This window comes from Athene noctua, chromosome 16, assembly GCF_965140245.1.
Source record: "Athene noctua chromosome 16, bAthNoc1.hap1.1, whole genome shotgun sequence".
NCBI lineage: Eukaryota > Metazoa > Chordata > Aves > Strigiformes > Strigidae > Athene > Athene noctua.
Genome location: NC_134052.1, coordinates 6098660 through 6122806, shown reverse-complemented (window position 1 = coordinate 6122806; position 24147 = coordinate 6098660). Strand labels below are relative to the sequence as shown.

Sequence of the window (24147 nt, the reverse complement as noted above, 5' to 3'; positions counted from 1 at the left end):
CAGCCCCTTCTCATTGTCCTCTCCTCTAGGGGTCTGTACACCTCTGGATGGATTTTCTCTCCCAAGCCAGACCCTAACCACACTCTGGGTGTGCAGCTGGACTGTTTTAATCCTCTTCCCCAGACAGAAATACTTGGGTGAAAGCAGCAGTAGAAGCATGTGCCAGGATGGGCCTGGAGAGAGGCAGGAGGTGGTGGGGAAAGGAGTCAACCATTATAAGCATCCCTGGGACAAGATCTTTTATTTTTTAAAGCAGCAGTGGGGAAGCAAAGGGAGAGGATGAGCAGGTGGCACGTAGCACCATGCTGCAGCTCTCAATGGGGTGGCCCTGGAGACGAGGTGGTCTCTGAGCATGGGCTGGTGTCTGTCCCCATCCTCCCAGGAGCCAGTGTAGGGCAGGACAAGGTTTAGCAGAGGCGTGGGCAGCTGTCTTGTGCTGGGGTGGCACGAGGATGCTGAGAAGGCCCTCAGTCTGTCCTGGGAGCAGAAACTCACACTGGAGAAAGGAAGATAAAGCAGCAAGGATGAGTCTGGTGCTCAGAGTAACCCCAGCCCACGTGTTCAGTCAATCACCCCTCCAGACTGACAGTGGAGAGCTATGGCAGCCGGACACAGCTCCCTGCCCAGAGCCACCATCACCGTATCCCCCCACTGCTACCCGGGGAGGTGGGTGCAGGAGGGGATCTCCCGAGACCCTACCGTAGGAGATGGGGATGGAAGGTGGGCGCGAGATGCATCTCCTCCCGCAGAAGGACGGGCAGCACTTCTGGCCACGCGGGCACTGCCAGTTGGTGTAGCACTTGTTCGGTGGGTTGACCATCGCGCAAGTGATTTGGACGTGTGGGCAGGACCAGGCACTGCCTGCAAGAGGAGGGAGTTGTTTGTTCCAGGCTGCCAGCAGCTGAGGGGCCCTGGGAAGATTCTCCCCAGCAAATGCTCCCCTCCTCTCCCCTCTATCCCACAGGATCTCTGCAAACACGGGTCCTTCCCAGACCCTTTGCTTTTCCTCCCCATACCTCATCCTAGGACATCTCATACCTGTCGGCAGCTCTGTCCAGAGGATGAGCATCCCCACCAGGAGAAGGGCAGCCACCGACTTCATGCTGCTGTTTCCCTGAGAGGTGTGAGCCTGGAGAGCTTGCAGGACTCCGACATTTAAACCATTGGGGAGGATGGGGGTGGGGAATGGGGCTGGGCATGTGTCCGTGTTTGTATCTTTTTCCTCTGCCATTGCATTGTGTTTTCTGGAAGCCTGGGGTTTCTGGGGTTGCACAAGATACAAATGAGATTGTTCAATTGCTCAAAAAGCAGTTATTCCATTGCACAACTGTCCTCTGCAGCCACACCTGGGGCTGAGGGACAAGCCAAGGGGAGATGGTCCAAGGCATCATCCCCAAGCAGGCTGGAGGTGGTGGAGCTGCTTTCTCCTGGGCAGGGATGCTTCTCCAGGAGAAACCATTGTGGTGACCATGCTGTGTTCCCTTCTGTGGGTCTGTTATGTGGGGTTCCTTCTGTACCTTGCTTACACATGGACCTGCAAACCAAACCTTACAGCATGATGGAGATCAGCATGGGGTTGCCTGTGCCTTCCCAGGCATGATCCTTTGTGATTTTCCCAGAGGAAACTTGCGCCAGGCCCAAACCCTCCTGGCACCTGTCCCACTGGTGGCATAAGCTAGTGTGGGGAAAGGAGCTTTGGCTTAGCCAAGGGTGAGTCCTTCCCAAGCTCTGTGGAGTCATCTGAACCCCAGCATCTTTTCCAGGTGGCTGCTGCATGCAAGAAGCAGTTTGGTGCTGGAAGAAAGGGGATGGCTTCACTGGGGTACAAGCATTAGCTCCGTACAGCCCTGTCATCAGCCAAACCGCCCTGGTGTGACTGAGCCCTAACTCTTGATGGTTGTAGGGCTAAGGGGCTGTAGTCCTTGCTCAGAGAGCAAAGATCTCACCAGCCTTCAGGCCTCCATCTTCTTCCTCATAAGGAGATTGTACCCCACCTCTGGGCAAATATGTTTTCTTTAGGTGCTCTTGGGCAATGGGAAATTGCTCCATTTCCCACCAGTGGGTCAATGTCCTCCTCACCTTGTGTAACAAGTTCCTGGAACCTTTTCTTGGGATTTCTGGGGCCGGCAGGAACTCAAACTCTGCTGGTAAGAGGTGTTGGGAATGCCCCAGGAGGGGAAGGCACCCCACAGCGAAACACCCTGTGCTCCTGCAGAGAGCAGTCTGGGACAGCCCCTGATTTTGCAGCTGGGCAGGGCAAGGAGCAGCAAAAGCTCAGGCATTACCCTTAAGTGCAGCCCCCCAGCCCCCTGACATTGCTCTACCCCAGCCCCTGGAGCCCCCTGCTTGCCATCCAGGGCATGGTGGGCATCTCACTGTGCCCTTTTATGTTCAGACTTCCCTTCTCATGTCTTGATGTACCATGTTAACTGGACTTTATTAACTTACTGGGTATCTGTTAATTATTGTCCAGTTTTCGTAATGATTCTGTGGCTGCATTTAGCTCTTTGTAAAGTCATTTATTAAGTAACTGGGAGAGCATTTAGCCAACACAAACAAACTTTCTGGGCTGTGCACCAACAATTTAGCACTTTTAATGAGAAATACAAGCATTGGATTAATTTTTAAGCAATCCTTTGGTGTTCAGCTGCTGCTGGAGCTGGATAGGACAGTGCTGTGCTCCCAGCTGGTGCCAGGATCTGGGTGAGGTGGTGCTTGGGGCTGCACCTCCAAGAGAGGAGAAAATACCAAGAAGCAAGTCTTGGATTCAGCTGCAGAGAAACTGGGGGCAGGGGGCGGAAATCCATCTGAAGGACTTTTGATTGTGCTTCATCCATAGCAAATCCATAGGGGAAAAGTCTAAAATCTACTTCAATTGCAAGTTCCCAAGGAATAGCATTTCTGTGCACAGGCCCACCTGCCGTCCCTGCACTGCACTCTGCCACATGTGCAGCACCCACTGCCCCAGGCTCCCCCAGAGCCATCCCCATCCCACACTGCTCAAACTCTTCTCCATGAAAAGCACTTTGTGAGCCTCCTCGAGAGGCAGCAAGGCCTGAGCCGAGCTGTGCAATGCCGAGGATGCTGCCAGCTGATAGTGCAATTTCCCAGCCAGGCCAGGGCTCTCCAGTTTGTATGTCCTGGGGATGGCGGGGAGGGAGGCCAGCCACCCCTGGTCCCCCAGCGCAGGGCTTGACTACGCAGAGCACACAAAGCACCCGAGGAACTACTTGCACCCCACAAAGCTGCCCTTGTGCCCTGCCGGGCAATGCAATGCCTTCAGCCTGACACCCAGCTCCATCCACAGGTCATGGCTGAGGATGCTCTGCTCGCCCCCAGGCCAGGTCCACCGCCTCGGGGTGCCTGGGAAAAGGGGGTGCCCCCAGCCCAGCACACCCTCATTAGCACTGGTGTCTGGTGCCATCTAGTGAAAAGCCGTTAATGAGGCTCTGCAGGAGCACACAGACACGGCCCTGCTCTCAGCTGCGATCCCACAGCCTGTCCTGGGGACGCTCTCCCGAAAACCCCACCTCAGCTGATGCCCAGCTCCTGCTGCTCTTGCCCCTGCCTCCCACCTCCCCTCTCACACCTCCCCACCGACACTTTGCCACCCCTGAGGCCAGGCCGTGCTGCCAGTCTTCACCGAGCCTCTCTGTCTCACTCCAGCCCAGCTCCACTTTGTCTACAAATTCCATTAATATTTGCCAAAAATATTTGCCAAAAATGGAATGTTGGGCCAACAGAGACTTAATCATGCCCTCTGGGCATGCCATTATCTACTCTAATCAAACCTGTTATTAAATGCCAAACTCAGCTAATTTATTGTTTCTCCCTTTTTTTTTTTTTTATTTTCCCCACAGTTACTCTGTGGTTTTTAGGGAGCTGTTTACAAAGCAGGGAAGTCCCAGCCCCCCGTTTCGGGGTTGCAGAACACTGCTGTGGCTTGTTGTCACGGTGCTCTTGTAGCAATAGGATCTGGCTCGGATGTGGCTTGTGACCATCAGCACCTTCTTAACCACTCCCCCGGGTCTGTCTGCCGGGCTGCAGGGTAGGTGAGAGGCATAGGGGCCTGGGCGGTGGATGGATGGGATATGGGGTTGGCCGGTGGGATGCAGGGCTGACAGGAGGGCCAGCTGGGATATGTGCAGAGCTAATCAGTAGTGCTTTGTTTGCTGGTCCAGCAAACTGATATAATGAGGCTACAAATGCCACAGTCCATGCCCACTGGGACAAGAGCCCTGCTCACAAGCCATCAAACCCTGATGCCCAACTAGGAAGCCACTGCTTTTGATGGCATGTGAAAAAAGCTACTCCTGGCCTCATAAGGCCAATAACTGAGTACTTCCCAGCTCCTCTCCCTGGAGCCATCCTAGCAAGACCCACACCCCAGCCCAGACCTGCTTTCAGCCTCCTGCTTACTGGCTCCAAATCCAAGCCTCAAGCACACAAAGCCACACTACATCCCAGCCCCAGCCTCCTAGGACAGGAGTCCCATGGAGCAAAGCACCCCTGAAGGTGGGACCAGCAGGATGTGTCCCCCCAGCCCACCCTGAAAGTGCCCTATAAACCCACCAGGAATATTCATGGAAGTGGAGGCACCCAGGATCTGCAAAGCAAATTGTCCAAGGTGGGTGCTGGAGCCACTAACAGTGTCCCTGGGGAGAATGAGCTGTGCCGAAGCAGTGCGAGCCCAGGGCTGTAACCCTTCTCCTCCTCCCACCAGCCCAGGGCGGCACAGCACTCTGCACAGCCCCATGAGCCCCCCCCAGGCACACAAATCCCTCCTGCACAAACTGCTAGTTCAGAAGCAACAGCTCCTCCCAGTCCTGCTTTGCTCTCACCTCCTGGGTACAGGACCAGCAAGCAAGGCGGGTACATGAAGGACCCCGCCAAAACCTGTCATTGTCCCTATCCAGCAGCCTCTGCCTGCACGTGAGACAGGACTAAGTGGATACCTCATTCCTCCAGGTGTGGGGCACAAGGGCTACATCAAGGTGGGCTTCTGTGACTAAAAAGTCACCTCTGCCCCATGCACCTGCGGGTGATGGGTCTCCGGCTGCCTCAGCATCCCTCCCTCCAGCCAGGAAGTTCATCCCCAATGGGTGTAGGTGGCCCTGCACCACTGACTTGGCACGTTTACACCCCCCCTAAAGCAGGTGCAGCTGCTCCCCATGCTCTGACAAGCACAGGCTCCGAAGCAAACACTGGGAATGGTGACAGAGTGTCCGTGCCATGCTGGCTCCCTCCAGCTGAGGCCGGGTCTGCAGCATCCTGGGGTGCCCACAAGAGCAAAGATTTTCCTGAAGGATTTTTGGAGCCTGAGGACAGGGGATCTTTGCAAAAGACAGAGGCCCCTGTTCTGACACAGAGATGTCCAGCTGAAAGGAGAAGGACATGTCATACAAATCTTCAGGGTGTTTATTGTCAGGATAGAAATTTCTTTATATAAAAGAAGTTTAAAAATAGCACTATCCTGCTCTCAAATGGAAATATATATATATATATACACACACGTGTAGATATTTATAGAAAGAATTATTACCATTTTGCTATGTGATAAAAAAACAAACAAGATAATGACCGATTCCCAAACAATTCTGCCAAAACAGGGGCAGCGGGATCTGCCGATTCCTGCTGCCTGCTTTCCCCTGGGTGCACACCTGGCACCGCGCCGGGAGGCGGCCGGGCCGCACGCATCCCCTGCACTGCCCGCGGCGCCCGCCTCGCCTTGCCCCACCACTTGGCAGCAGACGCTGAGATGGCAGAAGCTCTCAGGGTGCGATCACTGTAGGTTTTTTTTTCTCTTGCAAAGCAGCTTGGTGGGCACTGGGGGCCGGGGGGCTGTGCAGGGCTGATTCATCCCAGTCGCTCTGGTGAAAGACCAGCTGTCACATCTCCCTCGTCCAAAGCCCAGCCTGCCCTCACAGTCATCCCACCTCATCCCGGACCTGCCAGTTCGGAGGAACGAGGCAACAGCGATGGCTGAACCCCTTGGCTTTGCAGCAGGGGCTTTGCTCAAGTTCTTTTTTGGGATTTTTTTAGGATTTTTGGTTTTTTTAAATACACTTCGCATCCCCCTGGGGATTTTGCGATACAAGAACAAACACTGATGCTTTACAATAACCTAGCAATAACAATGCCACATAGCTACTGTACGTCCCCATGCCCTGTCGGAGTGCTGCAGCCCTCTGCAAGGATCACTTCTTCTTGGCGATCTGCTTTTCCAAGTCTTCAAGTCTGGCTGTCATCTGAGCAAGTGAACATGCTAAGGAAACTGTGAGCCAGATGGTCTGGTGGGCAAAGGGCTTTTTCCCCTTGAAGGAGCCTAAAATTTTTCCCAATCCCATTTATCCATCCCTCTCTTCCCAGTGTGCAGTCTGTTTCCAGGCTGCCCTGCACCCCAGCAGCCCAGGCATCACCCCAAAGGATATTTTTCTCGGTCAGGCTCTGCAGGATGGCCACGGTGTTCGTCTGGAACTGCACCAGTGCTTCACACTCACACGGGCTGCGGATCTCCATCTCCCCTTTGCCCTCCTCTGTGACCACGGGGGTTTGGGTACAGTCAGAGCCATGGCCCCGTGGTGCCTGGCTCTCGCCTGCTCCCGCACAGTCCCTTGTCCCTACAACCACCCACTGGGGCCAGACCTGAGCCTCAGGACTCTCCCGCCACCCATTTTCCCCTCTTCTTCCAGCTTCAGTCCTTTTTGCCAGCCTGCATCCCTGCTAGCCCAGCAAGCTCACTGCCAGGCACCCTGCGGAGCTGCCACACTCATGGTCACAGTGTGCCAAGGACAGCCAGTGCTGAGCTGCACTTTGCCTTCCAGCTGCCATGGCAAGGGGCATGCTGACCCCACATCTGCAGCCCTGACAGTCTCCCAAGGGCCCTGGGGAGCCCCAGACTGCCCCAGGGCAGGGAGACCCTCACAGTAACCCATCGTGGCCCTTCTGCACGCAGCAGCAGCAGAAGCACAGGTCTGGATGAGACAGGCCATCTTCAGAGCTGGGGCAGCACCCCTCAAGACAGGGTGTGACCCCAGCCTCTGCCCATGCAGTGGCACTGGGGTGGCCATTCACATTAATACTTTTACAATTAAAGCCCCCAGCTTCACCTTCTCTTCCAAATCCCTCCCTGAGACCCACCTCTATACCTGCAACAGCCTGCTGAGATCCAGAGGCAGCCTAGGCTCACACCAGCCCAGCTCAGCCCCAGGGTACACGACACAGAGTGACAGACACACAAACCACCCCAGTGGGAGAGGAGGGCTGAGCCCCCTGGTGTGGCCAGAGGCACTCACCTGGGCAGATGTTCAGCCTGAAGTTCTCCACAAGGTGAGTCATGGTGGTGAAGTCTGCCGAGTAGGAGAAGTGCTGCTCCACCGGCTCAGAGGCGATGGCTCTCAGCTCCTCCTCCACAGCCTTGCCGACACCAACGGCAAACATGACGATCCCTGCGTGCCACAAACAGACGTAAGCACTGCACTGGCCACCCTGCATCAAGCAGTCCCAAGCCCAGAAGAAGTAAAGCCAAGGGTGCAAGGTTTCCCCTGGGCTTCTCAAAAACACAGCAGGAATTTGAGAAGGATGGGCAGGAATGCAGCAGCAGCACTGCAGTGCAGGCTGATGCATGAAGGATGCTGCTCGGAGCACTCTGAGACCACAGCAGAGACACACCAGCCCCTGTGGGCCCACACGATGCAGCACCTCGAGGCTGGATGCTGCAGCCTCCCCCAGAGCCAGCTACCCCAAGAAACCATCCTGGGATGCCCAAAGCACTGCAATTTGGGGTTCCCCAGCCCCCCGCACCTGAGTCCTTGGCTTTCCTGGCCCATTCAGAGATGTCATCCTGGGAGCGCCCATCTGTGAAGACGAGCCCAATTCTGGGCACATTGTGGGAGAGAGGCCTGGCACCTTCCAGCTCAGAGAAGCTGTGCTCCACCATGTGCTTGAGAGCAAGGCCTGTCATGGTGCCTTTCTCCATGTACTCCACCTCCATCACCGCCTTCTTGATCTCATCCGCACTGTGGTACTTGTTGAGGGGGAACTCGGTGCGGACGCGGCTGGAGTACTGCACCAGCCCCACCCGTGTGCCATGGGGGGACACCTCCAGCAGGTCCACGATGCGGTTCACGAACTGCTTCACCAGCTCGAAGTTTTGGGGCCGGACACTCTTGGAGCCATCAATCACCATCACCAGGTCAACATGTCCGGCCCCGCACTCTGTGGGCACATGGGGAAGGTGAGAAGGGACTGGCCTGGCCAGGGCCACCATCGGGTGAAGATGCCCAGGGCTGGGGCAGAGCTGCTGGGCTTCAGAACACCACATGGACCCCCTGGATCTGCAGCTGAGGTGAGGCCAGGAAGTGGGGCAAAGCCCAAAGTGGGTCCACTGCCACCCCAGCATCCCCTGAAAATCTTTCCTAGGTCTCCCTTTTCCTGAACCTTTCTTCAAAGTTCCTGTTGCATCTTCTGGGCCATGTCTCTGAGGACATAAGCCCACATCCATCCCCACAGCAGCCAGGGCGCTCCCCCAAGCCCAACCATCCCCTTCCAACCCAGCTCAGACAAAGTCCCACTTAGACCCCCAGCCTAGTTTCAGGTAAGCCCTTGCCAGGAGCCCAGAGCCCAGACAAGTACTCACTGCTGCACGCCTTGCCATCAGCCTGGAGCTGCCGGCCCTCAGGGCACACGCAGCGGTAGGAGCCCTCCGTGCTCACACACTTGAACTCGCAGCCGTGATCCACCCCATTGCAGAGGTCAGTGGCTGGAAGACAAACCAAGGGCACAGGGTTATCCCCATCCAAGTGGGGTGGCCCAGGAACAGCCCTTCCTCTGGGGACCAGGCAGGACATAAAGGTATCTGCCGCACACCGCAGCCTGTGCTGCGCCGGGACGTACCCCTGCAGGACCTGCTGTCGGGCTGCAGCGTGAACCCGCTGCGGCAGCGGCAGTAGTGCCCGTTGGGGATGCTCACACACTCGTGCTGGCAGCTGTGGTTTCCGAAGCTGCAGTAATCGATCACTGGTGAGAGAAGGAGAGAGGTGGGCAGAAAGGGAAAGGCAAGAGAAGAGGAAGAGTGAGAAGCAAATGAAGAAGGGCCAGGAAGGGCGTTGGCCACTTACTAGAGCAGCTCCTCTTGTCGTGGTTGAGGTGGTAACCCATGCGGCAGTGGCACGAGTACGACCCACGAGTGCTGACGCACTGGTGTTGACAGCCGTGTCTCCCATCTGCACAGGCATCGATGGCTGCGGGGGAACAGGACACCCGTCACCCTCCTGTCTCAGCCTCCCCAGGACAGCTGAGCAGGGACTGCTCCAGGGCTTCAAAGCAGCTCCCAGCACCATGAGACAAGAAGGAAAAGTCCCGGGGTGGCAGCCAGACCAACTAATACAGCTTTGCACTCAACATACCAGGCCAAAGCACTGTGTACTTTGGTGGCTGGGACGTGCATCTTCTGGTACCCACTGCCCGGAGCCCCTCAGGTGACAGTCAGTTGGTTGTGCCCACATGAGCCCCAAGCATCCCATCCCAGAGAGGTGACCAGGATTTAGCAATTCTGAGCATCCACAGTTATTACAGACCCATGAGGCAGTGGGCCCAGTGAACAGAGCACCAGGGCTGCTGCTGGCCTCACTGGGTACTCCGCTGCATTTCAGCTTCCCTCCACAAGACCTGTAACTACAAGCCCTCTATGAGAGTTAGGGTAAAGAAAGGGTTTTTACGGGAACAGGTCTTCCTGTCCATGTTGAGTCTGTAGCCCGGGTTGCATTCACAGTAGAAGGAGCCAGGGGTGCTGACGCAGCTGTGCTGGCAGCCGTGCTCCTGCTCCATGCACATGTCCACCCCTGCAAGACAGAACAGGCACTAGGGTGACCCATGGGCATGCCAGATTCACAGGGACCCCAGCACTGGCACGTGCCCTATCCCTGCAGCCAAAGCCACCGGGACAACCTCCACAGCCCCAGCCCTTCCAGCCCCAGTGCTCACCCACTGATTTCCAGTGTACCAACATGGACACTATGCGGGGCAGGTTTCTAACCACCTCAGCTTTCTCATCTACCTGAGAGCTAAATCAACACTTGCTCATTATTAATTGATATGGTTGATAGATTGAGCTGAGTAAGCAAAAGCTTTAACTCAGCCAGAACGTGCTGAAGGAGCCAGGTCTGCGTGTCCGTGTGGCCAGGAGCCTGCAGAGCCGGCCAGAAAGTGGGCACCAGGGCAGGCAGGTGACGGACAGGCGCAGGAGCACATCAGGGCCCTGGGGGGTAATATCTGGTCAGGCCTGGACCCCCGCCTCAGCAGGCAGGGCCTCACCACAACACTAACACAGCCCTGCAGGCACGCATGTGCTCCTGGCTAGGAAACACTGCCTGGAAGATGCTGGCAGCTGCCTTCTGCCCTTTGACAGATGCTGAAGCATGTGAGCAAGGTCTTGCCAGGCTGCTGCAGCGCCAGGTCTCCGGCAAAGCCTGCCAGCATGGGAGGGGACAGACAGGTCCCAGTCTGTGAGTTCCTAACCCGTGCCAGCACAGTCACGGTGCAACCAGCCTCCCGGCTCCCAGCCAAGACTGGCCGGCTGCTCCAGAGCAGCACCACGCGCCCGGGGTTTTATTAAACACAAATGTGCACGCAGCAGATGCCATGCACATGTCTGTGTAGGAGGAGACCCTGCTAGAGCCATGTCAAAATGTATATGGAACTTGGGGATCTGTCACCTTTCCCCGTCAGACCCAGGGAAACCAGCTCCGCATTTCCTGCTCTTTAATATTCCCACCACTGCTGCTAACACATCCTGACCTAGGGTTGAGCTACCAGACATGGGTGAAGAGAAGTGCTTGCTTGCAATGCTTTCAAAGCTTTCTGTATCTCACCCCAGCAGGGGAAACGGGAGCAAGAGGAAAGGTGAGCAAGAGGAAGGGCCACCTATCCCAACACCCCAATGGAGAGGTTGCTTCCCTGTCCACGCTGTTCCTAGCAAGGGCAGCCACCCCAAACACCCATCTGAAGGTCATCTTCTAGCCTGGATGAGGAGCAGGATGAGGACAATCCTTGCCACTCCACCGCCGTAGCTCTCACCCACCGCAGAGCTTGTCCTGGAACTGCTTCCCAAACTGCTGAATGAGCTCGAAGGACTCCACCAGGAAGACGTGCTCCTCCAGCGGCGGCGAGGCCATGGCCCGCAGCGAGTTCATGTCTGCCCGCTGGATGCCCACGGCGTAGATCTCGATGCCAGCATTCCGAGCCTGGGTGGCCACCTCGGTGACACGGTCCTGGGGCCGTCCGTCCGTCACGATGATGGCAATGCGGGGGATCTTCTTGTGCGGAGGGCGCGCGCCCTCCTGCGTGGTGAAGGCCACGTTCATGGCGTACTGGATGGCCAGCCCCGTCATGGTGCCCTGGGCCAGTGGGACGATGCTGTTGATGGCCTTCTCCATGTCTGCCCGTGTGAAGAAGGTCTTGAGGGAGAAGATGTTCTGCACCTGGCTGGAGTACTGGATCACCCCCACGCGCGTGGCGTTGGGGCCCACGTCCAGGCTGCCGATGATGTCTATCATGAACCGCCGCATGGTCTCGAACTCGAAGGGGCGCACGCTGCGGGAGCTGTCGATCACAAACACGATGTCCAGGGGGCCCGTCCTGCACTTCAGGGCTGGAAGGGGGCAAAGAGACAGTTCAGCCTTGCGGCCGCCTGCAGGAAGCCAGGCTGGGAGCAGAGACATCCCCATCAGGTGGCTTGAGGGGTACTCAGTGCAGGATGGGGCGGGCAGGCCTGGGCAGCGCCCACAGACCAGCACCTTCCCACTGCAAAATAAACCCATGGAGGGTGCTGGCGGAGCAGGAGCAGGGATGACAGGCTGGGGAGACATGTCCTGGCCATGTGGGGAAATGGCAGCGCCGTCTCTTTCCCAGCACTGTCCCCACAGCCAGACCCAGCTCCTGCTCCCCGTATTTCCACAGCTGGTGGCTCAGGGGCTGCAGAGTTGTTAGATGCCTGTCTGTTGGTGTCTACCCTGGCCAGGTTTAGACAGAAGTTTAGGCAGCAGTGTCTTCATCTCTGCAGCAAATCAGAGCATTAAAGTGTAGAATAGCCCAGTGCCTTGTGCTGTCCTCTGCAGGCTGCAGCTCCTGCTCCAGACCTCTGTGCTGCACGGGCTGCCGCTGCTGTGGTGCTAAGCAGGAAAATATTGCTTTGGGCAATTCTTCTGTTCCCCCCCCCGCCCCACCCCCCAGCTCCAGCCTCCTCTGGTTTTTACTGCATTTTGCCACTTTCTGCCTAAAACTAGGGCTTGCTTTGTTGGTTTTAGTTTTGGGGGTTTTTTAAAGAAGAAAATGAGACAGTGAAAAGCATAGCAAAGGGTGCGCACATGGCAGGGATTGAGCCAAAGAGCCTCTTTTGGACATATGGGTGCTACTTCCAGTGCAAACCAGGAGAGTGTTTAGCAAGTGAAATGCCAATGAACATATTTTGCTTGGCTTGAGTGTACCCAAGCCTGGGAGAATTTGGCCCTAATGGTAAGCAAACACTTTGAGTTCCCTTGGGATGATGCCCAGACCCAGGCCGTCATCTCAGCTGCTCCAAAGGTCTCTGAAGACATACCCTCTCCTTTCCCTGTTTGGTGCCTTCACTGTTTTTAAACTGGAATTGATTTAGCCCCCCCTGCCCTGGGAAGAGAGAGGCTGGTACCCCTGGGTTTGCTTTGTCCCCCCCAACAGGAGACCCACGTGCAGGGAGGGGGTTCCCCCTCCTATGCGTCCTGCTGAGGTCAGAGCCCGCAGGCAGGAGGGTGACAAGCCCTGAGCTGGGCTGTGCCAAGGCTGAGGATGTGCCCAGAGCAAGTGGCACCAGACCCACCATGCTGGGGCCAGGCTCGGGCTCCTGCTCCCCTCAGCAGCACCAGAAAGTTCGGGTCCTATGCCTGGGGGGATCCCCCATCCTCCTGGGGATGCCTCCAAAGAAGAGGCATCAGGTCCCCCCATCTCAAGCATCAAGCTGTCCTCCAAGGCCTTCACTGCCCTGAGACACTCATTCTTCCCTCCTCCAGGCAATTCCCACCGGCCGGAGCTCACCTGCAGGCTTTGGTCTGGCTTCCAGCGTTGTCAGAAGAAGCAGGAGGAGAGGGGCAACAGGCAGGAGCTTCATCATGGCTCTACGAGACCACACGGCTCTGGGGCTGGGGGGAATTGCTGCAGGGAGAATATGACATGCAGTCAATGCTGAGGGTGGGCTGAGCTGCAGGGCCACATCCGCCTGCAGTGGGTGTCCCCAGGCAGTGCCAAAAACCCTGGGCAGCAGCAGTTTTGACAGATCTGTCCCCAAACTTCTCTGAACCCACGTGGGACTTTTCCCATTCAAGGACTGGCAGTCTCAGCACAGTTAAATTTCATTACAGTAGCAATGATCTGCCAAAGGGTCTGATTTTCTGCTCTGGGTGGAGCTGGCCATTGGACAAGCCTTATTTTCACTTGCAAACCAGGCGGATGGGATGTTCAGCCAAATGCTTTTTAACTGGCGGTGCAGCTGCTCTCCGCAGCCAGCCGGAGAGTGGGAAAGCTGCACCCAGGGACGCGCAGCACTGGCTCTCCTGCCACTCCCTCCACATGGGAAGAGAAGCCCCCAGATGAAATGCCAGCACAGAGAAAACCTGCTCAAAAGTCTCTCAAAGTCACTGGCAAAGATCATTTTTCCAAGAAGCTCCATAAATTAATTCTCTGCCTTTTTCCAGACTACCTCTGGAGAGCAGAAGGCAGAAGCCCCCGCAGGTACAAGGCATAACGGTGCCTGTGCAGATGGGCTCGCACCCGCTGCCCCCGGGCAGGGTGCTGGGGAAGCACTGCCAGCCTGCTGCTCTCCTTCTTCCCATCACCCCGGCGGACCCCATCACTCTGTCATCAGCACTTTGCAGCGATCCCTGTCCTGCTGGCTTTTCTGAGGGATGGTCTGCACCCTGATAGTTTTTTCATGCATTTGAGGTGGGATAGTTGGGGGAAAAGATATTTAGATCAGTTACTCAAAACCGCAGCTTGTCACTTGTCTCCCTCTGAGCCCACCTCTGTGTTGCCCTTGCCTGGCTCCTGCAGGGACACAGATTTATTTGACTTATTTTTATTCCAGCTTTTGTTGGAAACCCAAGGAGCTGGGAGGGGGAAATGCCACAGTTAATGTGGCTTCCCCCAGGAGATGTGCCGTGCCACAATTGGGCACAGATACTGGAAGGGTGCTTTTAAAAAAAGCACATGGAAATTCATTTTATCGGTAGTTATCAGCCAGTATTTATTTAGCCCCAGGAGGTCTCAGTTGCAATTCATCACCAGGGTTGCCATTTAATTGCTCGGTGGTTACGTGCAGCCCTGAACCTCATGTATTTGATAGCAGGGATACTAGTAATAGGTTTCACAGCTGCATCTTAAAATTTTCTCCAGACTTGGTGTTCACACCTGAAAAATGATATTGAAGAATTAGAAGCAAAGTGCTACAAGAGGAAACTGGGATCCAGAATACCAGTCTCAAAGTGAGAGACATGTTTTTTTCCTGGGGAGCGTGAGTGGCCCAGCCAGCCCGGGATGTGAGGGTTCCACAGCGGGTGTCAGAGCCGTGCAGTGGAGGGGCTGGCGAGATCACTCCAGGTTGCAGAGATGAGGGGAGGCTGCAGCCCAGCAGCATCCTGTAGGAAGCCACAGGGCTGAGGCAAGCATCGCTTTGTGGCCAAGAGTGCTGGGGTGCCTGTGCCTCCTCACAAGAGCATCATGTGCAAGCGGAGGGGCAAACAGCCCCTCCTATCCCAGCTTTATTTCTCCATTTATTTAGCAGATTATTTTTCCAGCAATGCTTTTTTTGGGGGAGAAAGCACTCACTAACCACTAAATATTTTGGGGACAGCTATGCCACCTATAATATTTCTGCAGCTCTTTGCTCTCCAAGCCTCCCTGCAATGGCAGGCTGGCACACAGCCTGTGTCTTGAAGCATCCAGATAGCTTCAAAGCCAGCCCAGAAAGAGGAATGAGCTCTTGGGCCAGGAACTAAGGAGGAGAAAACCAGTTCATGACTGATCTATTTTTAACAGCATCTGAGCTTTGGATGAAGTCTTGGCACTCCCCACGGCTGGAGGGGCTGATGCTGCCTGGACAGGGCAGGGCACAGTGGCTCAGCCATGCATCCAGCACCACTCCTGGCAGCAGAGACTGAGGCTGGAACAGTGCCCTGGTCCCTGATCCAGTATAACGCTCAGCCCTGCCCCAGCAGCCAGGCCAATGGCGACAGGGAAGCAAAGGTGATGGGACAGATGCCCCCGAGTGTCTCTCCCACCAACTTCCCTGCTACCCACTGTCCTCACTCCCCCAGGACTGGCTGCACTGGGGCTGACTCGCAGCTGACTTGCAGCTCTGTGGAGCAGTCCCCCCCACTCTGAGGGTTCCCACACACCGCTGAGCCCCCGTTACCACACAGAAGTGGGAGGTAGACGGGTGGGAAGTGACCGGCTGGCAGGCAGGTGCTGCGAGGCAAGGCAAACACTGCGCCGGCTGCAACACCAGAGACCTTGAGATAACGCAGAGCTATAAAGGAAAAGAGGTCCAGGTGGGGCGATCACTGCCGGCAGGGCTGGCTCAGCTGAACCCCACAGGGGCCGAGCTGAGGGGGACACTTGGACCATCTCCTGACCTTCCTGAGCAACGCAAGGGGAGAACCAGCCGTTGCTTCTCCCTGCTGAGATGCTCAGTACATGGCACAAAGAGGGTGACCAAAGGAAGAGCCACATGTAAAGACAGAAGAGTTGGCAATGACCCCAGCCTCCTCCTGACTCTCCTTATGATCTCAGACAAGGACAACATGGAGATGAATCCCCAGAGGCAAACAGGTAAGCCTGCACACCTTCCCCAGGCACCTCCACCATCAGTGCTGCCCCCCAGGGCGCTTGCATCCCTCCCCGCTCCGCCACTTGTCTGTCTGCTCTCCCTGCCAAGTGCTGAGTCTTGGGAAAAACAGCCGCTTCGGGTTTCAGCGCGGCCTCCTTGGCAGCCCTCTCCTGGCTACAGGTTAACAGAAATGCTCTGAATATTCCCCTTCTGGTTCATCCGCGCAGGTCGGACCTGGGTGCATCCTCCCTTGGGCAATTCCAAAGGACAGGGCATGGCAGAGAGCAGGGTGAGGGATGCAGCCAGCTCCCTACCCTCCCTGTTGTTACAAAGGTGAGGGCTTTATATATTGAATTGTAGAGGGGATGAAGCAGATGGATTGAGAAAGAAGGGGTGAAAGGCTCAGGAGGTGGCAGCACATTCACAGCTCAGGAAAAGCCCTGACCGTAGTGTCATGAGGAGGAAAGCAGGTTGTGGACGATGGCTATGGAGTCATGAGTCAGATCTCAGGTACAATCACATGCAAGATTTCGTGCATCTGGGCACACCAACCTTTAGCTGAGATTTCTGTTTACGGCAAAAAACACATGACCTCAGCCACCTGCCTGGTCTTGGCAGACCTTTGGCATGTTGTGGGAGCAGCAGCAGCAGCTCTACCCTGGCCCCAGACCCCCGAGAAGCCAGGACAAGGGATAGCCATGTTTTGCAAGGAGTGGGAAAGAGCTGGGAGCCTCTGACTGAGCATGCTGTTACCCAACACGAGCAAAGGAGGAGGGCTGTCCTATGCAGCATGCCTGTGCGCAAGAGGAGGCACACACAGCAGGACTGGGCATGCATGGCAGGGGTGCACGCTCTGATGCCACATGTGATACTAGCTAACAGCACATATTTCTGTGCTGGAAATCTTGGGCGATGGTAGAGCAGCCCTAGACGTGATGTTCTTGAGACTCGCGCACCTCCACGTACCCTGGTTAGTTCTGCGGGGCTTTTCTTTGTGGAGACCCAACCAGGTAGTTTTGGCAGGCCATAATTCAACACCCACATCGGTGTAATTTAAGTGTCAAAACTTTAATAAAACAAAATAGGCTTAGGAGCCTGGACACAGACTCCTTGTGCTTAGAACACCAGAGCCCTAGCAGAACAACAGCAGAAAACCAGCAAGAGCTGGCCTCAGACTGGAGGATGGGGAGACAAATTTTCATGTCCTCAGCAGGACAGCAAGTCATCCTTCAGGTCCATGCCCAAGAGAAAGGCTGCCCAAAAACTGCAAATGGGACCAAGAGAGGATGAACAAAGTGGGTCCCACTCCAGGCACAGGGGACAATGAAGCAACCAGAACTACCTGGAGAGATGCAGACAACTTAGGTCAACCTAGAGGCACCTCCTGATGTCAGATTTGGTGTTGAAATCCCGATGGACTGCTGGCTCATTGTTCATATATTTCCAAGACCCTTAAGCCATATGAACAAATGAAGCCTGGGACAGCCCTGGAGCTGAATCAACCCCCTCCTGGAGGGTTGCCCAAAGGTTGGTTTCTCCCAACACAATCTCAAGGTGTTCCCTGCCTGCAGGTGCACAGCTCTCAGCAGTGCCTCTGCTGCCCATGAGCGCTGAATCCACCCCCAGGACCATTTTATAGGAATTGACCTTGCACTCAGTCACAGCTCCAGCACCTCTCTGCTCATACTTCACAGCAGCTGGGTGACGAGTTGCAAATCCCATGAGAGGACAGCAATGAAGTTTTCAGAGCAAGGAAGAGTCAGGGAGCACAAGCACCTCAAGACCAGGAAAATGGCATGAATTTCCAGCCAAAAATTGTTTTTTTCCCCCCTTTTTAAGGCCTGATGTGTCCTTGGTTCTTCCCAAACACATGTATGGGAAAACAAGAGCAGACTCTTTCCAGGACATCACAGTACTCTCTGGTTACAACACTATGGCAGCTTTACTGGGCCAAGTGCCACCTGGAAGTACACGTTGTTTGAAAAACAAGGCTGTATTTCTCAAACAGCACATCATGGCTCCAAACCCAACAGGAGCGAATCAGCAGGAGTGCTGTAACAGGAAAACCTTGCTGGATGCAGGAGAGACTTCTCTTTCCCTCCCTTTGCTCCCTCATAAGGCCAATTCCCTGCCTTACGGAGCCCACTCCTACACTCACTAGGATTAGCATATTGACAGGGAGGGCAGAAGGAAGATGGATTTCCCATCCAAGTCCATTTGCAGGCTGAGTGACGTCTTTGTCTCACAGCTCATGGCCTTAACATTATACAAGTCCCAACAGGCTTATACTGTGATATTTGAAGTCCCCTTGGGATGGAAATGCTGGGTGTAGCAATAGACAGAGTATCCCTTCTTAGATGTTCTCCACGACAGCACCCATCTATTTGTCAAAGACCTCCCAGAGTTCTGCAACTCAGCTAGGAGGAAAGCCTCTTGCCTAGCCAGCCCCTGCACTGAAACATGCTGTACCTGGGCTGCTGTGGCAACAGCTGGCATACCATATTCACTTGCAAATTAAACATGGCCTTTTGAAGCACATGTTAAAGATCTAGCCAAGAGGAAAACATCAGATGGTCAGTCAATTCTCCTTGCTCAAGTAATCACGTCAAGAGATGGCTCGTTTTTCAGGACTGCTGGTGTTCCTCTGTTCCTCTGTTCCTTAGGCTGCACTTGTCCCCCGAGCAGTGTGACGGGCAAATTCAGCCCCACCCCTAACTGGTATTTTAAGCAAAACTGGAGGGATCTTGGAATACTTTTAGATTTTGATGACGAGTGATCAACAGGGGAAATACTCACCTCACTGACTCTTTAAAAAACAAATGCTCTTCCGCAAACAGGCTCCTGGAGGGCAGCTGAAATGGGCCAAGAGATTTCAAACTCTGGAGGAAAGGAGGTCTGGGCCATCCAGAAGCTGAGGCAGCAACCCACTGCCTAAGTTCTTGTTCTGGGAAGAAGGTGTTACACTGCATTTTTTTCCCCAGAAGTATATACGTTCAACCACAAAGGAAAGAGAAATGGCCCAGAGCAGCTCCTGGGCTGGTGCAGTGTTTGTCAGCAGAGCTCCTGATGCAGCAGAGCCAGCATCTCGAAGCAATGAGACTGACAGTTACCAGCAGGATGTCTGTCTCCTGAAGCTGCTGGGACCAATATCCCCAGCTGACCTCTAGCAAGCTTACACGGCACAGACAACCACAGAAAGCGCCTGCTATTTCAGCCCCGCAATCATACATTCATTGCTTGACCTCCTTCTCTAAATCTTTATATCATATTTCTCACTCTGGAGACGTGACTCAATGTGTTGGCATAAGGAAATACGCCAGGAGAATATTCTTGTGCTTCTCCCCTTTATCCTACCCATCCTGCTATGTGTTTAATTGAAATAGCAGAAAGCGAGGAGCATTTGGAGGCTGCAGAAAAGCACGCAGAGACTTTCTGGCCCTCCTCAAGGCAGAAAAGCAAGCTGGTTGAATTCTTTTCTAGGGAAGAGGAAGAGCCCCAAAGGTAGAACAGGAAATTGCCGCCTAACTTCATGGCTGCCATGTCCCTCTGACAGCGGGATGGCAGGAGAACTGCTGTTCCAGGACCAGGATGCTGTCAGCCCATAGGAGATGCACCAGAGAAGAACCTCCGCCAGCATCACAGCAGCCTGTGCACTTCTGCTCACACTGAAGAGCAGGTGCCTTGGTGACCCTTGTGCCTCAGCATCATCCTGTCATCATCAGCACACAAGGATGCTGCGTGGAAACCTCCTGCAAGACCTCCCAAGGGGAGGCCATGGCTGAGGACCACTTGACCTCAACCTCACCCCTATGTGAGATTAACCTTTTCTGGTCAACCTGTGAGCAACTAGTTGAAATAATCTAATTCTGCTGCATTTACTGAGTTCTTGCCAAGGTGCCTACAGGGTCTTTGCTTCCAGGACAGATCAGGGAAAAGTCTGAGGTTCCTTCACTGTGGCTTTCAGGCCCCATGAGGCTCTCCAAGGAGAGTCCTACAGCACGGCATGTGGAACCACAGACCAGGAGTGTCAAAGCCACCTGCTCAAGTCTGTGGGAAGCCTGTGGCAGTCAGGACCCAGGCTGGCTCTCCCACCTGCGTCCTGGGGTGAGGGTGCAGACCCAGCTGGGGTGAAAAAAGGGCACTTCAGACAGTCAAGGAAATGTCCAGATGTGCTTTAGGGAACCTGGGCATGGGGTAGCTGCTCTCAGCCCCTCATCTGCCTCAACAAGTTGATACAAGAGGTTCAGCAGGTGAGAGGGAGAGTGAAATGGAGGAGGGGTAGTGAGATTGCTGCCTGGCATTTCAGCGCAGACTGAAATGTTTGTGTCACTCTCATCCTGGCTGGTACTGTTAAAGCCAAAGTGAGATGCTGTGAAAAGAGAAAAAGAACGAGGGGGATGTCTAATGTGACATTTTGGGGAAGCCATCCAAGTCCAGCTGCAAGTGTAGGAGCTGTGAATACCCAAAGGCAGGGCTTTTTCACCTTGTGGACCTTGCTGATTTTCCAGCCAAGACACAGACTCTCATATAGTGGGCTACCTCTGCTGTCAACAGATCTGCTCCTACTGATTCCTGCTGCAGACCATGGACTCCTACGGGTCCACAGACTACAATTCAAAGACTCACGAACTTATACGTTGGCAATAAACCAGCAAAGCAGCATGACACATCCCAGAGATGGAAAGGCTGAAGTCTGGAGAGAAACCAAGTTACTGCCACCTCTCTGCAAGGGACCACAGCTGATCCTTACAGCTTTCCCTGATGGGCACCAGAGGGACCAGATTAGTGATGGATTCGCGTGTGCAACCAGGGGCGTGCAAGGCGAGAGATCAGAAGTTTGCAGACAGACACACAGGCAAAGGCAGAAAGTTTCTAGGTAAGACAGATCCAGCCTCCAGTAAAAAGCACCAGGAAGGACAAGCTGCCTGAGAACCAGAAAAACTTCAGACCCAGGATCAGGCACGGCAGCCTGGGGGCATCCTGTGTGGCAGCACTGCCATAGCTGTGCACCACACTCTGGAGTCTCCAGGGCCTGTACCCTCCCCTGCTTTAACAGAGCTGTTTTAAAAACCTTTACATTTAGCCAGGATATGAGAGGGAACCAAAGCCTTCTAAGTGCTGAAAATGTTAATACTTAAAGGTACATCTGTGCTCCAAGTACCTACCTTGCTAGCCCACAGCAGGTAACATAGTGCAAAGTCTGGGTCCCCACACCCGGCTGCTCACAGGAGCCCTTAGGCAGCTGCGTGAGCTCCCTTCCAGCCAACAGAGCCCAAGTGATCAATTTGCTACTGTTTGGGCCCAAAGTGGTGAAAACACGATTACCGAGAGGTAACGACAAGTGGCAGGAGCTGCTCAGCCTCCTGGCACAGCTGGAGGAGAAGTGTCTGACATCTGGCACAAGAAGGACTGACTGGTTCTGGGGCAGTAGCTGATTTTTATAAGTTTCTTTATAAGCACCACTCAGTATTTTTTTTTCTGTGTTTTTTCTAGGTCCCATTTATCCACTCACAGTAGGGCTTGTCTGTAATTCCCATGTGCGGGTAGATACAAACACTACTTATCTCCCCCTCCATGTTTCAGCCCTATTCATCAAGCATTTGTGAAGGGTACTTTATGAGCTCTGCGTTTTTAACAAGGCAGGCACACGGCTCCAAAGTGAACAAAGGGGCCCCTATTGGAAACTTTAAAGATGTTTAAACAAAGGCTTCTCTTGAAAACCTTTAACCCCTAATGCCAACCTCAAGGGAAATGCTATGTTATGAGCAATCGGAGCACAAACATCTTCTGTGACCACAGATTGCCTAGAACGGGCTGCCTTGTTGGCTACGTCTTTTCTATTTGCTGCTGCCACCACCAAGGGCAGCTCCTGAGCCCATTTTGCCCTAATGACATAAAATTTCTTTAGTTCCTGAAGAAAAAAGCAAGTTACAACTTCCACAAAAATCAACAGCAGCTTTTTCCCGTTGGATGCAGCAATTCTCTGCCTGCTTCGATGGAATGTGGTGTTTTACTACAAACACCAAGATTCCCTCCATGCTTTCGGATGGGAATTTGTATTTCAGATGAGGCCAAATTTATCCATATGCTGGTGACAAATATCAAGGATGAGATCCAAGAGCAGACTTCCACACCCACACTTTTTGCTGGTATCAACTGCCAATCTAATGAATCCCTGAAGAGATCACAAGAATCTGCTTATGAAATGTAGTTTCTACTTGTTACTGAGAACCTGGATGCTCACTGCCTATGATTAATTACTCCTGTTCTTGGGAAAAAAAAAAAAAAAAATCTTTACTCAGGAGACGCCACAGAGAGTCCCACAGAGAGAACCTCATAGTAACTTTATAAATAATCTGGGCTCAACTGAAGCAAAAATCCTATGGGTTTAAGCAGAAGAGGTAAAGTTGCATGCCTCATCTCAGTCGGGGCTCTGAACAGGCCCCTCTCTGGGAGCCCTCTTTCCCCCAGTCCCGCTGCACACACGTGGTGGCTTCCTCGGGAGTGGGACAGCCCGGTTTCCCCGCCAGCCTCCTCACGGACACCGGTTGTCTCTCGCAGCCCTGCCTCCCGGAGGGACCGGGCACCTCTCTGCACATGCCGTCCTCACGGAACAAGGGGGAAAGCCCAGCGGAGCACGTACCCCCCATCCCGTACCTGCTCAGCTCTGTGGAGCTCGGACAGCTGCGTGTTAGCACAAATACGATGAGTGCAGAATAATCTGATTTTCCAGACAAGTTTTCCCATGTAATTGCTTGGAACAAAAGTGCCCAAAGCTAATTTTTCCCCTTGAAATGACTAGAATTATAAGCCAAAGGTGGCTGATTGCTTGTGCCAACGTATTTACGAGTATGCACAGACTCAACTTTCCAGTCGTGCAGAAACAGCACGTAACAAACTCAGGGCACACTTCTAAGCTTATCTTTTTGCAGGATCTCGAGCTCCTATTGCTCAGTACGCCCTGCCCAGGTGTACCAGACCTTATTATTCTCTGCGAAAAGAGATCCTCGATTGTATAAGCAGGAACCTGCCCCACAGCTAGGCAAAAGGTGAACAGAGCCGGCAGACAGCGGACTGCGCCATCCCGCCAGCGCAGGGGAGTTTCACATCCTCCGCACCGGCACGGCCAGCAAAGCGGGGTACCAGGGCCCACAAGTGCCCCCCAGCCCAGCCCAGCGCTCGGGAGGGCAACCGCTGCCACCGCGCACAGACGGGGGGCTTCGGGGGGGTCTCCAGCCCTCAACTTCGGGGGAAGAACCCATATGAAAGGCTCTGCTCCGCACCGCTCCCCGCTTTGCTGTCTGCTCTCCGTGCCCAGGCTCGCTGCCCCCCCTTTTTCCAAGGAAAAGCCCCCCCGGCGGCCGCCACCCCCCGCGGCAGCGCCGGCAGAGCCCCGCGGGGCCGGGGTCGGGCTCACGCCCCCCTCACCCCCTGCTCTCCTCTCCCTTCCCTCCCGCAGGGGCGGCGGTGCCCGCGGAGCCCCTCACTCACCCGTGCCGGCCGCGGAGCCGCTCCCCGCCGCGCTACTGGGGCAGGTACGGCGGGCGCGGGGCTGCGCGGGGCGCGGAGCGGCGCGGGTCGGGGCGCGGGTCGGGGCGCGGCGGCGGCAGCGCTGGGAGGCGGCGGGGCCCCGCGCGGCATTTAACGGGGCGGGGGGAGCGGGGGGGGCGGCGGGGCGGGCACGGCCGCCGCGCCCCGGCCCGGCCCCGGGGCAGCGCCGGGGGGGTGCGGTGGGGGGTGTCGAGCCGCCCGCCCCGGCGTGGGGGTGCCCGCGGGCACGCGGGAGCTGCGCGCAGGCGGGAGCGGCGGTGGCCGGGGCTGTGCGGGGTCGGCGCCCAGCGGGGCGCAGCGCCGGGACCTGCCGGCCCGGCCCGGCCCTGCCTCGGTTTTTGCTTTTGCTTTTTTCTATCTTTGTTCTTCTTCTTTCTTTTTTTTTTTTTTCTTTTTTCTTTTTTCTTTTTTTTTAAAAAAAAATTTTTTTTCCTTCCTCTTTTTTCTTTATTTTTTTTTAATTTATTTTTTTCTTTCATCTTCTCCTGCTGTGGGAGTGCACCTGGGAGCCCCATAAACTCAGACCATCCTGAAAAAAAGGAGTTTCCAAGCTTAACATCCATTTGAGCTACAGTGCCCTGTCAGTTTAGGAAGCTCTGCAGGTAGTGGCTGCAGCGTGGGGAGGTGGGTTTGAACCAGGGAGCTGCGGACCAGCCCTTTGAGGGCTGTAGAGTCTCAGGTTGAGCTCCCAGCAAGGTCCACTGATGTGCCTAACCGTAGGGGTGGAGGTCATTGGCAGAGGC

The 24147-nt window shown here is 54.9% G+C and overlaps 2 protein-coding genes and 1 long non-coding RNA gene across 3 annotated transcripts in view; 1 reads left to right on the top strand and 2 right to left on the bottom strand.

The window, feature by feature from the left end:
* Positions 1-224: 224 nt before the first annotated feature.
* Positions 225-1161, bottom strand: LOC141967061 (uncharacterized). The gene is made up of 3 exons (XR_012634649.1): positions 1039-1161; positions 700-861; positions 225-496 (listed from the first exon to the last, which is right to left on the bottom strand). It is a non-coding gene; the product is annotated as an uncharacterized LOC141967061 (long non-coding RNA).
* A 4762-nt stretch (positions 1162-5923) lies between these two features.
* Positions 5924-23453, bottom strand: MATN4 (matrilin 4). The gene is made up of 11 exons (XM_074919924.1): positions 23345-23453; positions 13069-13185; positions 11081-11650; positions 9720-9842; positions 9120-9242; positions 8896-9018; positions 8639-8761; positions 7804-8217; positions 7296-7448; positions 6432-6536; positions 5924-6256 (listed from the first exon to the last, which is right to left on the bottom strand). Exons 2-11 carry the CDS (start codon positions 13142-13144, stop codon positions 6198-6200), a joined length of 1869 nt encoding a protein of 622 aa, XP_074776025.1. The 5' UTR covers positions 13145-13185; positions 23345-23453; the 3' UTR covers positions 5924-6197.
* The window catches only part of RBPJL (recombination signal binding protein for immunoglobulin kappa J region like), a 13682-nt gene continuing 12239 nt past the window's right edge, over positions 22705-24147 (top strand). The window contains exons 1-2 of the mRNA XM_074920598.1: positions 22705-22743; positions 23123-23388. Coding sequence (XP_074776699.1) covers positions 22705-22743; positions 23123-23388 — 305 coding nt within the window. The remainder of the gene's footprint in view (positions 22744-23122; positions 23389-24147) is intronic.